The sequence below is a fragment of the Podarcis gaigeae genome (assembly GCF_964106915.1).
Source record: "Podarcis gaigeae genome assembly, chromosome: 16".
NCBI lineage: Eukaryota > Metazoa > Chordata > Lepidosauria > Squamata > Lacertidae > Podarcis > Podarcis gaigeae.
The window spans coordinates 38,214,278-38,230,061 of record NC_139693.1 but is presented as its reverse complement, the minus strand read 5'-3'; the positions used below and the strand labels follow the sequence as shown (position 1 = coordinate 38,230,061).

General features: G+C 42.7%; 1 protein-coding gene across 2 annotated transcripts; it reads left to right on the top strand.

Moving 5' to 3' along the window:
- The first annotated feature begins 1,311 nt into the window (after positions 1-1,311).
- Positions 1,312-15,455, top strand: TCTN2 (tectonic family member 2). Of its 2 annotated transcripts, none has more exons than XM_083717227.1 (18): positions 1,312-1,426; positions 2,504-2,608; positions 2,807-2,880; positions 3,559-3,763; positions 4,514-4,614; positions 5,309-5,505; positions 6,894-7,017; positions 7,568-7,700; positions 8,507-8,572; positions 8,675-8,779; positions 10,160-10,237; positions 10,521-10,601; positions 11,609-11,720; positions 12,249-12,352; positions 12,993-13,149; positions 13,714-13,839; positions 14,693-14,781; positions 15,195-15,455. In XM_083717227.1, exons 2-18 carry the CDS (start codon positions 2,527-2,529, stop codon positions 15,308-15,310), a joined length of 1,950 nt encoding a protein of 649 aa, XP_083573353.1. In that variant the 5' UTR covers positions 1,312-1,426; positions 2,504-2,526; the 3' UTR covers positions 15,311-15,455. The 2 variants fall into 2 exon arrangements, with proteins under 2 accessions (XP_083573353.1, XP_083573352.1); XM_083717226.1 differs by having other exon boundaries at positions 1,320-1,710.
- Positions 15,456-15,784: the final 329 nt, after the last annotated feature.

Sequence of the window (15,784 nt, the reverse complement as noted above, 5' to 3'; positions counted from 1 at the left end):
GCACAGGAGGCAGTGAGGGCCACCAACCTAGATGGGTTTAAATGAAGACTAGACAAATTTAAGGAGGCTATTAGGGGAGAGTGTTCTTGTGCTCCGATCTTGCTTGCTGGTTTCCCACAGGCATCTGGCTGGCCATTGTGAGAACAGGATCCTGGACCAGGTGGGCCACTGGCATGTTCCCTCTGGTTTTTGGATCAATAAAGGTGCCAGCATGGCCAAGAACATGGGTAGGCAAACTAAGGCCCGGGGGCTGGATCTGGCCCAATCGCCTTCTAAATCCGGCCCGCAGACGGTCCAGGAATCAGCATGTTTTTACATAAGCAGAATGTGTCCTTTTATTTAAAATGCATCTCTGGGTTATTTGTGGGGCCTAGGAATTCGTTCATTTTTTCCCTTCAAAATATAGTCCAGGTCACCACAAGATCTGAGGGATAGTGGACCGGCCCCCTGCTGATAAAGTTTGCTGACCCCTGGCCCAGAAGATGCCAGTGTGGTTAATTGGAAGAGCCAGCCTTCCTTCTCCTTCGCCTCAGAGGAGGATGGGGACCTTCCTAGAACTTGTGGTCTCTCTCCAGCTGCTGTTGGTCTCTCTTGCCTTCCATGCTACCAATTCCAATAGATACCACCCACCACTTAAGCAGGATGCTGGTGGCCACACGGGGGCTCTGAAGTGGGAACCGTGGCACAGCCTCCAAGCCGTGGCTCCCCCACCAAACAGAGCTACAGTTCCCAACACCATAGCTAGAGCTCCCAAGATACTCCGACTGTTCAAGCGGTGCATGAAGCTCTTTGACAGCATGGCGTGGGCATTGCTTTGCCGCTACAACTCTGATAGGAGTTGCTTTAAGAACAGGCACAGCAGCAGGCCAAGAAGCAAGCCAACTCTGAGAGCCCAGAGGGCAAATTGCATTTAACTTAACCTCCCCCACCCGTTGTTAAAAGGTAAAGGGATCCCTGACCATTAAGTCCAGTTATGACCGACTCTGGGGTTGCGGTGCTCATCTTGCTTTATTGGCCGAAGGAGCCAGCGTACGGCTTCCAGGTCATGTGGCCAGCAGGACTAAGCCGCTTCTGGCGAACCAGAGCAGCGCACGGAAACACCGTTTACCTTCCCACTGGAGTGGTACCTATTTATCTACTTGCACATGACGTGCTTTCGAACTGCTAGGTTGGCAGGAGCAGGGACCGAGCAATGGGAGCTCACCCCGTCGCGGGGATTCGAACCGCCAACCTTCTGATCAGCAAGTCCTAGGCTCTGTGGTTTAACCCACTGCGCCACCCGCGTCCCGTTGTTAGGCACGCCTTAATATTGGAACATACCATTCACGCAGAGGGGTGGAGGAAAGGAGATTTGACACTAGGGACTTCAGACTGCACTCTTTGCTGCTTTATTGCCTTCCCCCACCTCAAGCCTGTGTTAATCAATGTACGTAGTGAAACACTCTGGGCTTGAGTTTTTTGGGGGGTCTTCTCCCGTTTCAGAGCCGGGCAACGTGAGGTGGTTCCTTCCAGCCGTTTCCACAGCAACCGAGGGACCCGTTCGCAAAATGGCGCCCGGGGAGGCCTCGGCTCGGCTGCTCCTTGTCCGGTGCGGCGGCGGCGGCGGCGGCGGCTCTCTTTAGCGGCGGCTTCGCCTCGCCATGCTCGTCCGGCGGCTCCTTTGGGGGCTGCTGGCTTTTTTCGGGGCTGGAGCCCAGGATGGGAATCCGGGTGGGTAGGAAAGGGCAACGTGCGCTTCGGCGCTTCTCCTGTGCATTTGTTGGCTTGGTTGTAAGTTGCCCTGAGCGGGATGAAGCAGCTAAGAAATTCTAGCAATAGCATATGCGTGACAGGCAGAAATCTTGCAGGTGCAGGCGGTGCCCACTTCGTCACCTCGCCGCGCTGGGTAAAAAGCCTCACCTGTTGTGTTTCTGCCTGCCACGCAGCTGTGGAAGCACAGAGCCCGCTCACAAGGCGCGTGGGTTGGGGAGCAAACAGATGACACCTAAAGCCTTAGGAAACAAGGCACTTGAGGTGGTCATTTTTCTTTTGTCACCCTGCAAAACTCTTTATTAAGTGCTTCCCCTCCCTCTGCCCAGCCTCCCAGTATGTCAGACCTTGTGCAGTGCAAGCCAGGCAACGTTTCTTTTCCTTGTGCTCCTCAGTTCAAAGTGGAGGACATCAAAACAAAAGGCGCCTCTGTTCTATTACGTATTTCTGTAAACTAGCCCAAGAAAATTTCTTAAGACTTACTCTCAAAGAGCTTTCTACTTAGAGGGGTCTGAAATGAAATCCCTAAAAGGGGAGAAATTGTCTCTAGATAATAATAAAAAATACCTGTCGCTTGGGAGACTTAACAAATTTATTATGGACAAGCCTTTTGTACACTGCAGTCCCCTTCAGCTGATGCATGGGGTTACAGGGATTATAAAAAGTGAGGTTAGAGGGATTGAAATGTACAAAAGTACAGACAGTGATAACATTTTTTTATTCCACGAGTGCTAATGTTGATTTATATTTGTAGGTTTTCAGCCTCCCTTTATCTACATGTCTGGGCCTGTAGTCACTGCTTCTTTGGTGAGCAGTCCGTCAGATGTTTTCACTATTGCTGTGGCAGACAATGAAACAGGTAAGATTCCTTTGACGCTGCTTTTTTTCAAATTGGATGTGTTTAAATACCATAAAAATTGTGGGACCATTTTGCTGTCTCAAAGATCACTTGGGACTGAGTACATGAACTTTCCTACTTCTACCATCTCTCACAGTGATGAAGTGAGAGAGAAGAGTAAATCTGAAAGTATTCATATTGCTCTTTACTCTCTTCCAGGAATGTTGCCGCTTGCAGATTGTACTGGAAGAAACAAAACTGGTGACTGGAGTTTGAATGTAACGTATCAAGGGGTTAGTAGAAAAATCCCATAAGCCATCCTTCCATTGTGGTTCAATATTTTAACTGTATACTTCTTAAGTACGGTACCCCATTGACTCTAATTTTGTGCATTTTTGAACTATGGGATTAGCCTGTTACTGTCTGCCATAAAGGACTCCTGCCTCTCACATAAGCGAATATTTGTTTTATTTGTTTGTTACACTTGCATACTGTCCACCAATTATGTCTTCTGAGTGGTTTGCAATTTTTTTTAAAATTACAATATACAATAAAAAATGTAAAACAATAAAGAACTATAAGCAATACAAATTGCATAATTTAAAACCAACAAGGTGATAAGAAATTGATGCAAAAAATTTAAAACCATCAAAAATACATGCCTGTCACACAGGCTTGTTAAAATGAGAACTGTAAAGTTAACGCAATCCCACACAGAATCCCAAATAATATCTCTTTCTGTGGTCGTTTCACACATGTATCACTGATCATTGGGTGTTTTCCCACTAGCATTGCAATACTAAACACATTTTGTTCGGTGCTTGTTAATTATTGCTCTTCCAGCCCCTCCATTTAATTGACAGAGGAAAATACACTGACTAGTGTTGAAGGTCACTTTTCCAGCAAGATGTGTTTGAAATTTGTGTGATGTTTAGTAAATGTATTACCTGCCATCAAACTGTGTGTTTCAGAATGTTTCCAGAGTGATGGTATCTTTGACCAGGAGTCTGCAGCTGTGTACTTCCAATCTGACCAATTGCTGCACAGAAGCCCTCTGCTTGGTTGAAGCTTTGCAAGTCTCGGCTTGTCGGGACTCGGTGGTGGTGGCCCATCTGTTGATCCAAGCTGAAATATATGCTAATACGTCCTCAGGAAATGTGACAGGAAAAGGAGAAGGTATTTCAGTCGCTGTTGTTTTGTTATACCATATTTTTTGCTCTATAAGACTCACTTTTCCCCTCCTAAAAAGTAAGGGGAAATGTGTGTGTGCGTCTTATGGAGCAAATGCAGGCTGCGCAGCTATCACAGAAGCCAGAACAGCAAGAGGGGTCGCTGCTTTCACTGCACAGCGATCCCTCTTGCTGTTCTGGCTTCTGAGATTCAGAATATTTTTTTTCTTGTTTTCCTCCAAAAACTAGGTGCGTCTTATGGTCTGGTGCATCTTATAGAGTGAAAAATACGGTATTTTAGAGTTTCCTTTTCTGCTTCTCTGTGATACTCTGTGTGTATTTTCACTGAGGCTTCAGCCTTTTGATGCAGCAGTCCCATTAGACTTCAAAAGTCCTATATAAGTATATGGAGAAGAGGCCACTTTGCCTACAAAATGGAAGAACTCTTTCCACCCTGCACCATATTTGCCTCTGTGTGTGTGTGTGTGTGTGTGTGTGTGTGTGTATCTAAACGTTCAGGGAGAGGCAGGCTGGAGAAACCCAGTCAGATGGGCAGGGTACAAATAATCAAATGATTAAAATTATTATTAAGATTCAAATGCGGTTGATTTCCCAGCAGAACCAGTGGAGTGGCCCTGCTCCCCATCTTTTCCCCACTGCAGTCAGATGGACTGGCTGCCACTAGATAACAGCTGTGGGGTGGGGAGGAGCTCCTTAAGTTTCAGAGCTGAAGTTATTTTTCTCCTTTTTTAAATAGATAGTACAACAGTGATCCCCAATCAAGTGTTTCAGCCACTGGGATCTTGTCCTTGCAATCTCACTGCAGGAGCCTGCGATATCCGTTGCTGCTGTGATTTGGTACTATTTCTACATTTAATTTTGAAAACTTTCTTCACTGTAAGATTCTTAGGGAAAATCTACAAAAATGCCTGCAACAACTTTGTGTTGTTCTTTATATTTAACACTATGACACAATAAGCCAACAATGGTTGTAACTTCTGGTCTTCAGAAGTTGAACTAATTTAATAAGAAGGAAAATATATGAAAAAAATGTGGCTGATGGCTCCCGGGTTGATAAGCAGCAGGGGTGACCTCCACAGTGTCTGCCCTGCTTACCTTTTCTTTCTTAAAAAGTGCATGTAAGATAAGTTCATGCAGGCCTCTTTGTCCATCTAGCCCAGTATTTTCTGCTCTGACTGGAGTGGATCTTTCGGGTTTTAGGTGTTGTCTTTGGTCCACTTGCTACCTGTGATCCGTTTAACTCAGGTGTGGGGAACCTTTGGACCTCTGGATGTTGCTGAGCTATGACTCCCATCATCCCTGCCATTCAACATTCTTGGTGAGGCTGATGGGAGCTGTAGTTCAGTGTGTAGTTCCCCACACCTGTTTTAACTGGATGTGCCAGGGATTGATGAATCTGGGACCTTCTGCATGCAGGGCATGTGCTCTGCCACTGAGCTACAGTCACTCCCCAAAGCTTGTGCTTTATTGTACCACGTCTTTTTAGTTTGGCAAAAAGTAGAATCCTTTTGTTTCCTTTTCCTTTTTCTAGGAATGCACCTCAGAGATGAAGCAACTGTTCAATGGGTCATGTTTTAAAGGAATATTTGGTGGGGATGTCAGTCCACCTTTTGACCAACTGTGTTCTGTCCAGACGGGGAACAATGCCCCTGACTGGTTTCCCTTCCTATGTGTGCAGTCTTCCATTAACAACACACCTTTCCGGGGTTATTTCTATCACGGGGCTGTGTAAGTATGGAGACTTATCTGGGATATGTGTGCATTCCTGTGAGATAGTCCCTAACTAAGTGAATGCAAGTGACACAGTTTCTCTCCACCTCTCATGCTTGCACAGTTTTGTTAATTTTCTCTTTTCAGTATGTTTCCGGCAGTGGAATTACCTCTTCCCACCAATTCTGTCTTCCAAGAATATTTTTAAAAGAAACAACAAGCACTTTATGAACCTTTCATTCTTATAAAACTTATTTATTAAGACATTTATATATCACCTTTCATTGTAAAATAAGTAAGGCACTTTATAGAACAAAATCAATGCAATAAAACAGTAAGTTACTAAAAGCACAGATATCACAGATACCCAGAATTTCCAATAGAGCCACTACTGAAAGGCAGTACTTAGGGAATGCCATCGCAAATAGCTGTGTTTCAGACAACCAGCATTACTGTAGGTGCCTGCCATATCAAATATATTTGCTGCCAATCAGGTGCTTTTCAGATGTTTTGGTCTGCAGCACCTAACAGTTGCAACCAGCACAGCTGTGCTGGCTGGGGCTGATGGGAATCATAGTCCAAAACGTTTGGAGGTTGACAAAGGCTGGAACAGAGCTCTTCCTCCCTGTCCTAGTTTTTGCTCGGGTCCATGCAAGCTGGGGCTGATGTGAGTCGGTCCAACAACACCTGGAGAGCTCCAGGTCCTCCATCCCAGCGGTTCTCTTTCTCTGGGCCCCATGCTTTATTTTTAATCTTCTCGCACAGGCTGTACATTCTCTTGTTTCCTGTTGCCACATACAGGATAATAAAACATTTGGGAGGAGGGAGAGAACCAGCTGCAGAGATGTTCAAGCTATTACCCACTGCTCCCTCTTAGTTCATGTGCTGAGCAGATCTTGCTACCGTTACAAACATTGGAAGAGCCTGGCTGTTGGATCGGACCAAAGGCTTGGCAGCTAGTCCAGCATCCTGGCTCCAATGGCAGCCAAGCAGAGTATGGAGGAAGCAGTCCTCTTCCGTTGTTCTTCCCCTAAAGCTGATACTGAGTGGTATTCTTCTTCTGTTTTACAAGAATGTTACTTTTGATCTATCAGTGGCCGCTAGTCTGACTAGCTACTCGGCCATCTGAGCTAGAGGCTATCATAACATCATGTGGCAATGTGTTTGATGACTGAAGTACAGTATGTACTTCTGAAGGAATACTTCTTTTTATCAGCCCTGAATCTTTTGATCATTTTCATTGAGGGATCCTGAGTTTGAGAATTATAAGAGAGAAAGAAAAGCTCCTCTCTCTGTCCTCTTTCTCCACTCACCAAGCATAATGCTCTCATTCTGTAGAAACTGAAGGCTTTAATAGTATACAAATATGGGTTGTTGTTTTTTATTTAAAAAAATGTTTTTTGCAGTTCTTCACCCCAAGTTTCTTCATTTAAAGTACCGTTACAAACCATCCCAGGAAAACTTTCCAGTGGTTACAGACAAGGAGATCCAGTTATGACTGTTCAGAATGGGTATTTTACAGTTCCTCAGGTAATGACAGCCTGCTTGAGTGAGTGACACCCCCACCCCCACCTTGGCTCTTTTTGTGTTTGCTTAGAGCAGTGTGAGGGACCTCTGGCTCATGGGATAAATGGCACCCACCAAGCTCTGAAATCAGGCTTTTTGGGAGTCTCCCTCGGTCATGTCCCTTCTTCCAAAACACCTGCTGCTCCCTGCTGTGTATCCCCTTCATGTGCCTTTGCCTGGCTGGAATTTATCTTTGAACTCTTGCTTGTCTGGATGAAGAAACACGGGATGTAGAGGCTGTCTTTTATATGGCTGGGCTACAGTATGACCTACTGTACAAAGATCAGAGCCAAACCCATTGCTGCTCCTGCTTTTGCTTCTAGCCCTGCTCAGTTTTGCCTCTGACTTCACCCATCACTGGAATTCAGCCCCCACCCCAAAAGTGTCCACTGAGGAAGTGGCCCTCAAGATGAAAAAAAATTCTCTACTGCTGGCTTTGAGCTTGTTTAGGAGAGAAAACAAATTTCACAAAAACAAATCTGATGTTCAGCTCTTTTCTTCCTATATGATGCAGCAATTCATGGCTGGGCAATGTGCAAGAAATGCCCCTGTTGCCTTCCTTCAGAATTTTGAAGCCGAATGTCTCAGCGCTTGCGATGGAGTGGGGAGCTCGCCACCTAACACAGCAATAAACAGCGGTACTGGAGGTACGTTGGGATCAGAAATAATAGATTGCTCTTTGCTCCACCAGAATGAGGTTGATTGAAGTGTTCTTTTCTAATCCCTGTGACCATTGTTTTCAGGCATGGCTGCCAGGCTTAAACTGTTCTTTATCTTCAAGAGTAAAATGAAGTAAAATGATGCAAGGTATAATTTGACCTGGCTCTTCTCCCAAATCGTACTGTGAGCTTGCAAACACCGATCCACCAACAATATATACATACATGTAGGTCAAGCTCAAGGTAGTGTGCCTAGAGCTCCTAGATAATTTCCTGTCTGGGTACTGACCACAACCTGAAGACCTGCTTAGCTTCAACAAGAATGCTGCATTCGCTGCTTTCAGACCATGCCCTGACAACAAAGGGCACTACCGGGACTGATAGTGTCAAGTCATCGGTTGAAAAGAAGAAAGAACTGCAAGTACCTCCTCCCCAACCAACTGGTTGCTAGGTTCAGGAATCCTGCTATTCAAGCTGCATATCCATCATCATTTTTATGCTGACTGGCCTGATCAGTTCAATTTTCTTTTTTAGATGAGCCAGTCATATTTTGCATTGTTTTGCATTATTTTATGTAGTGCAATACCTTGATATTTTACGAGTGGGAGATATATGAATACGTCTATAAATAAATCATAATCTTTCCCCCTGTGCAAGTTATGCTCTAGATTAGAAAACCATCTGTATGTCTTATTCTGCAACTGGGATCCCGCTTGCTGCAATTACAATCTGCTTTTGTTGCAGGTTGTTTTTCAGACTTGTTGCACTCAATAATCTGTTTGTTTTCTTGCCAGACAGCATCAAGCCACAGGTGACCCATGAGAGGAAAGACACTGATGTGAGTAGCTGCACTGGCAGAGGTAAGTCTGTGTTCAACTCTCTCTCTAAATCACCAGATCGCTAGAGCTTTCCTTAAATTACAATGAAATTTGGATTTCATACAAATTGTTTTTTGTGTTCAGAATGCAGAAATGTGACCTTTGGAGAAGATTATACAATCATATGGGAAGGCAAGAGAATAATAGAAATAAAAGTCACCGTCGTTTCTGGAGCAGTATGTCCAGAAGGTACCATCATATTTCTTTTTTGCATTCCTTGCTCAGTTTCTCTCCCACTCCCAATCCTTGTTGTTTATATGGCATAATCTTGAAACATTATTGGAGTGTGTAGTGGTTCTAGGGGTTGCTCGTGCGTAAGTTGCCGCCACTCCTGGCTAGGTTGCCTGGTTGAACCCTTTCTGTCTGGACAGCCTCTCACCCGTGGCTGTCTCAATCGCTGGCAGAATCCGTCAGTGGGCGTTTCTTGAACTTCTTCCAGCAAAGAAGTTCTTTGACGCCAAGTCTCCTCCTACTCTCCCTGCGCAGGAGTCTTCTGCGCAGGGAGGGTGTGGGCAGCGGAGGACCCGTGCTCTCCCCGCTGGTCTCCAGCAAGGAGTCCTGGAGCCTCCTCTCCGATTCCCCCATCTGCCCCCCTTCTCCACTGGTGTTACGCTGATTTCCTTCCCCAGCAGATGGGCTGCCTCTCTCCCTACTGGGAACCTCTCCGGCATCCCTCTGGAGCCTTCCCTCCGCCTCTGGCTCCGATGGCAGTTCCCTGACAGAGTGTGACATGAAAGAGAATTTTCAGCTCGGTGGCTGGTAAGATGGGGCCAGCAAATCCTGACCTCCATGGCATGCTGTTTTTAAACCCAAGGAGAACTGGTGATATTGAATGCGGGTCTGCTGTTCAAATAGAGTGAGGAAGGGAGCAACGTTTCTTTTTGCTGCCTCTGTTCAAGTACTTGGGTTGCCTCTAGCCCACCACCCTTTCTGAACGTGCCAAATACTTGCTGCATCCAGGTCTGCGTAACTTCTCCCACTTGCTTCAGAGGCAGGAGAATGGAAATGACTTAATGCTTGGTCTATTTCAGTAGGTGGAGCCTCCATCAACTCCAGTCATGCATGCTGTGAGACAAAAGACCTCTCAGGAGGGTTTTCACAGACCTCTAGCTCTGTGCAGCAAAAGAGGTTCACTAGATTTGACATTTGTTTACCTGATTTTGATGAGAAAAGATTTTGCCACATGTCTGCTATATGCCCCATTGAAAGAAAAACCAAGCAAAAAAGAGCAGGACATCCTTTGTGCTGGTTGTATCATATCCTGAGGTTCTTCTCCTGTAGCTACAAATACTAAAGGGTTGCCCCGGAGCCATCATATATGCTGTGTATCCAGAAAAGTGCACATCTTGCCCTCTGCAGTGGTGTATAGAAATCACGAAAAGATCTATTCAGCTTTGAAATGATCTATACATAAACAGAGAAATATCAGTGGGTTTTAAAGGATGCAGTATTGTATTAGTCATCAAAATTTAGGTTATGATTTGTATGATAATTGCTGAATTAAAGGTTCTACAAAGTGGTATTCCTCCTTTTCATTAGCATTCATTGTGTATCCTTTTCCTTTTTCAGAAATACTGACACAGAAATTCACAGTCAACTTTGTGAGTGTAAACACTACAAGCAGAGAAGAATTGTCTGGGAATCCAGGTGAAAAGCCTCATTGGTGGTGTTTATATGCTCACCAGAGAAAATGCAACATATTTGTAATGATGTATGTGGGGAGTGAAAATGTCAAAACTTGATGCTTTGGGTGTTCACTCTAGGAAGACTTAAGGTTACAATCCCAACCCCTCACCTGGGTTTAAGCATTAAATTCAATAAAATTTACTTCTGAGCAGACATGGCTAAGAATGCACTATAACACAGTTATTTGACAGTATTGCTTGTCGACAATGATTATAAAACTATAAAACCTTCTCTTTCTGTATAGGTTATCAAATTGGCAAACCGATTAGAGCAGCAAATCTGAATTCTTCCGATGCTGTCACCATTTTGCAACTTTGGAAGCCCGGTACTACATTTTGATATGGAGTGTTATAGAACCGTGATACAAATGAACATTTCAGAATTAGGTTTATCACCCTAACACTAATTTCAATCTTCTATACTGTTTGGTTAAGGTAAGCTGCCCAGAGTGGCTGGGGAAACCCAGCCAGTTGGGCGGGGTATAAATAATGAAATAATAAATAGATAAATAAATACTTAAATTGTTTATTATTACAGTGGTGCCCCGCAAGACGAATGCCTCGCAAAACGAAAAACGCGCAAGACGAAAGGGTTTTTCGGTTTTTGCGTCGCTTCGCTAGACGAATTTCCCTATGGGCTTGCTTCGCAAGACAAAACGTCTTGCGAGTTCTTGCGAGTTTTTTTCCTTTTTCTTAAAGCCGCTAAGCCGTTAATAGTCGCTAAGCTGCTAAGCCGTTAATAGCCGCTAAAACTATAAAACTTCACACATTAATAGCCGTGCTTGGCAAGATGAAAAAACCGCAAGACGAAGAGACTCGTGGAACAGATTAATTTCGTCTTGCAAGGCACCACTGTATTATAACAGTGTAATTGGAGTTGATATGTGTTTTGTTGATTTGAAATATACTGTAAAACTAACTATAAATATGTATTTATCTGATCTATGGCAGATACAGAGATAATTAGACACTGTTTCTACCTAAAGCCTCAGTTGGCTTTTCTGCTTTTGTTTCTGATATCATACCACTTTCCTTTGAAATGCTTCAGAAGGGAAATACTGAGATCTGCCATTTAAAAAGCTTTCCTGAAACAGCGTTATAGTCTTGGTCCTGTGTAGAAGTGCTCTGTGACAGCTCAGTCACTTCAGCTTGGATTGAATTAAAACATCTCTGTTTCTAATGGATGTAAAAAGGTGAACTCAGTAAGATCTCAACATTATTATTTTATTGTGCACCTTAGTAATTTTTGTTTAAAAATTATCTTACATAAAACTGTAAGCAAGAACCTGAAAAAAATATGAGGTTTTCTCAAGCAAATACTTCTGTTACATAGATGGCAAAGGCTTGTGTGCATCGGCAAGTCTCACACCAATTTTGTTCGGATTAAATTCAATCTCTGGATGCATTTTAGAAGTTGATCTTAAGGACAACTGCAATCAGTTGAGGTGAGATGGAGTGTTTTCTTCCCTTTTTCTACTTGTGGAAGTCTGAAGTGATGAGGGAGTTTTAATCTCACATTGAAATTCTATCATTGGTTACATTTGAACATAACACTTAGCCATGGTTTCTTTTAACCATGGTTTGTTCAGCAAACCGTGAATTATCAAAGAGATGAGTATCCAAGCTGCAGCTTGTTTCTCTAAAGTGTGTTTTGATTTCCTGCTGGTTTTGCTTTGTGCCTTTAGTGTGCGTTGGACAACCAAACCATGGTTAAATAGGGCTGTTGTGTAGTTAAAATAAGCCATCAACAAATCATGGTTTCAAATTGAAGTTTGTTGCCAGAAAACAGACTATGGTTAGCTTGTGGGACTTGGTTTGGACGATAAAACAAACCACACTTTGGCTAAACAAAAATCCCAGGACATTAAAGGAGAGCAATGTTTTCATCAACAAAGCTGTATTGGTTTCTGCTACCCTGAATAATTTATTTTCAAGTGTGGATAATTGTAATGTTCCAACTTCCATTATTGCAGGGAGAATGTTACCAAAAGACTTAATTCATTGGTGCAAGCTACTCATGTCGGAAAGAGAGGGAACTCCTCTACTAGCGCTCCAGATGATTGGGTGGAAATTATTTGTGAGTACCAACATTCACTAGCATTGAGTCAATTGCTGAGTTTTCATTTAGTTAAGTCATTCCTATTAAAAAATTAATTTAATAGCATATGGCATAACCACATGTATAAACATTTTGAGATAGTAACATTTTAAACACCACAAAGCATGACTATTTTTTCCATATTAGATTCAAAGTTGTGCAGTTGAATTTTGATATTTTATAACAAATAAAATTAGAGAATAATTGTTATACTGATTGGGGGGCCATCGGATGCAGTGGTGTCATGTGGTCCCAGGTTAAAGTCTGAAGACACATGCAGAATCTAAGCAGGTCTGGGTCTGATCAGAACCTGGATGGGTAGTTGCCTAGGAACTGTGTGTGTGCTGTCTTGAAGACAGGTAGGATGTAGATGTAAGAAAATAGTATCTCCATGTATTTAAGAGTATAGGGTTGCTCTGTTTTCTGGAAAGCATGATTAATTATTCTGTCCTCTGTGTGTTTACTCAGCAGGTCATCTCATTGTGTTCAATTAGCCCTGCCCCTTAAAAAAATGAAAACAACAACATTGCCCCTTTTTCCTTGTAACCTTGAAAGAAAAAGATAAGCTGTTCAACACTGTTCAATAGTTTCTCAGAACAATGTTTCCCTCCATTAACAGATTTAGATACGTTCGGTGCAGATACAAATGCAAGTTTTGGAGATTTGAAAGGGATTTGCCTTGATATTCCTACCCACTTGAATATTCAAATTATCACTGCTGATGTTGGAGCAGTAGAAGGGATTCCACAGCAGGAGATAGTTGGGGTACAGGTCAGGTACGTAAGAAAACTAGCTATGTTTGGCAGAACTGCTCTTTCTTTTCTTTCATAGATTTACAATGGTTTTATCCATTGTGTTATACTCTGCACTGGGTGAGAAGAGTCTTGGGTCAATAAAAATACATTATGCAAATTAAGTAGATTTGTATTGTACTAATCTCCATTTTCTGCTAGAAGAGGGGCAATGCAATGTGATATGCTAGACACTTGAGCCCTTTGACCAGAGCACTGGGAATACTATAACTTACAGTTATTTATTCAATTCAATAAATCCACTACCTGCTCATCTAGATGAAGGCAAAGGATATTAAGATTGCTACCTTTTAAATGTTAGCCTAATTGATTACAATGCTCCCATCTAATGTTCAAAATCATTACAAGAAAGTAGGTAGTTGAAGTGAAATGCAAGTGTAAGATTGACCTTTGTACTTTAAAGCAGATCTAACTGGTCACCTTATGTAAGGATATTGACAAAATCAAAGCTGCTATAACAGTATGTAGCCTAATATTGTAGTGTTGTTGCTTGAGATTTTGTAATACAGATTTTCTCTTCACATTTAGTATTTCAACAGTAACCTGGCAAGTTCAGTGTCCAATTGCCTGTGAAGATAAAGCCAGCACTCTTTCTATCTCTGCTGCAGTGCAGTTTATTAAAATACCAGCACAACCCCCTGTTCCAATGACAAGGTAACCCTCTTGGATGCTATGTTACTGTAATTCTATTAGATGTGTTAATATCTATGGTTGATCTGGTTTACATCCTGTGCCCTTTTAAAATGTGGTTTTTTTGGGGGGTATTGGGTGGTTGTTTTTATTTTTATTATTTATTTTGTGGTTTTATATCTTGATTTTATTCTGTGAACCACCCTGAGATCCCCAGGTATATAAATCATAATAGTAATAATAATAGCATCAAAACAAAAAAAAATTCCTTCCAGTAGCACCTTAAAGACCAACTAAGTCAGTTCTTGGTATGAGCTTTCGTGTGCATGCACACTTCTTCAGATACACTTCAGTGCTACTGGAAGGAATTTTGTTTTGTTTTGACTATGGCAGACCAACACGGCTACCTATCTGTAATAATACCATCAGTTAAGCATTGAATTTGGCTTAATAGAAAAAAAGGGGTAGTCATTTTGATACCTGAGTAGCTTGGTGCAGTGTATGCATTGGACCGGGGTCACCAACCTTTTTGGAACAGAGAGCACATTTTGAATCATGTGAAAGTCACAAAATAGCTGCAGTGGGCTGTGACATAACAATATGGCTGCCACGGGGGCATAGTATAACACAGAATTGGAACAAGTAAACACCATTGCTGCTCCCCCCCCCCATGCTTACCATGGGAAGTCAGTTGTGTCCTGCTGGTCCTGATTGTGGTGATCACACAATAAGGATCTATCACACACACATACACTGCCCCCCTCCCCACTGTCTATGAACAACAGGTAGCATTCCCCAGCATCAGGAAAAATTTACAAATCTAATAAAACAACAACACCCATCTGACTGTAAGACTTTATTTTAAACTGTTTTGCAGGTTTCAGATTAACTACACAGAATATGACTGCAAGAGGAATGATGTTTGCTGGCCAGAACTTCTTTATCCCTTGACACGCTACTACACTGGTAAAAAGATAGAGGGAACCTGGTGGTTTCTTGACAAGCGTTCAGATGGGTTATTTACACAAGGGTGTTGAGCCTTGTTAAGGTGTTGCTGGACTCCAGTTCCCCATCATGCCTCACTTTGGCCACTGTGGCTGGGGCTGATGGGAACTGGAATCTAAGGAGGCTCCTTATCCCTTACAATTTACAGCTAAATAATTTGTAGGTGTTTTAGATGGGGATATGTACTAATTACAGGAACTTCCTTGCTCAGTATCAGTCTGTGCTATATTTGCAGTCAAGTGAATCTCATTGTGAGAGGTTCAAATGAGACATCAAGTAGGGCTTTTACGGCGGTGGTTCTGGCTTTGGAATGACAGGACTCAAGACACAAATCAGCTACCATGTCATGTGTTATTACTATTACTGTCTTTCAGGAGAACCGTACTCCCAGACTCTTGCCAAAGGCTTGATGCTGATATTTTTCATACTAGTTGCAGCTGTCCTGAGTAATCCTTGGAGGAGAATCCACAGAGCACGGAATAAGAGATGAATCTTCAGTTACCCAGAATAAAGCCAGCATTTTGTTAATGCTTTGCTATACTTTTAATATGTGGTACTAGATGGAAAGAGACTTTTTAAAAAATGTATATTTTTCTAAGGGCAAAAAATAAAAAGATAAAGTATTTGCAAAATGACAGCAGTGTTGTGAGTTTGTGAAATTGAAATAAGAATCCCTGCTGGACTTTGAAGTTTTCTGGGTAGCCTTGAGCCAGTTGCTGTCTCTTGGCCTAACCTACCTTACAAGGTTGTTGTGAGGAGAAAGTGGGGAGAAAGGGAACCACGTATCCCACCCTTGAGCTCTTTGTAGGTGAAACAAACAATCCATCTAATTTAGATTTAAAAGGAAGCTAATTGGATCTGTATTTTTAAAATTTGGAATCAGCCTGTGTACACCACTAAATAAAACACTGCATTTGGATGCCGAGCGCAGAGGCAGCATCCAAACTAAGTAAACTTGAAGAGG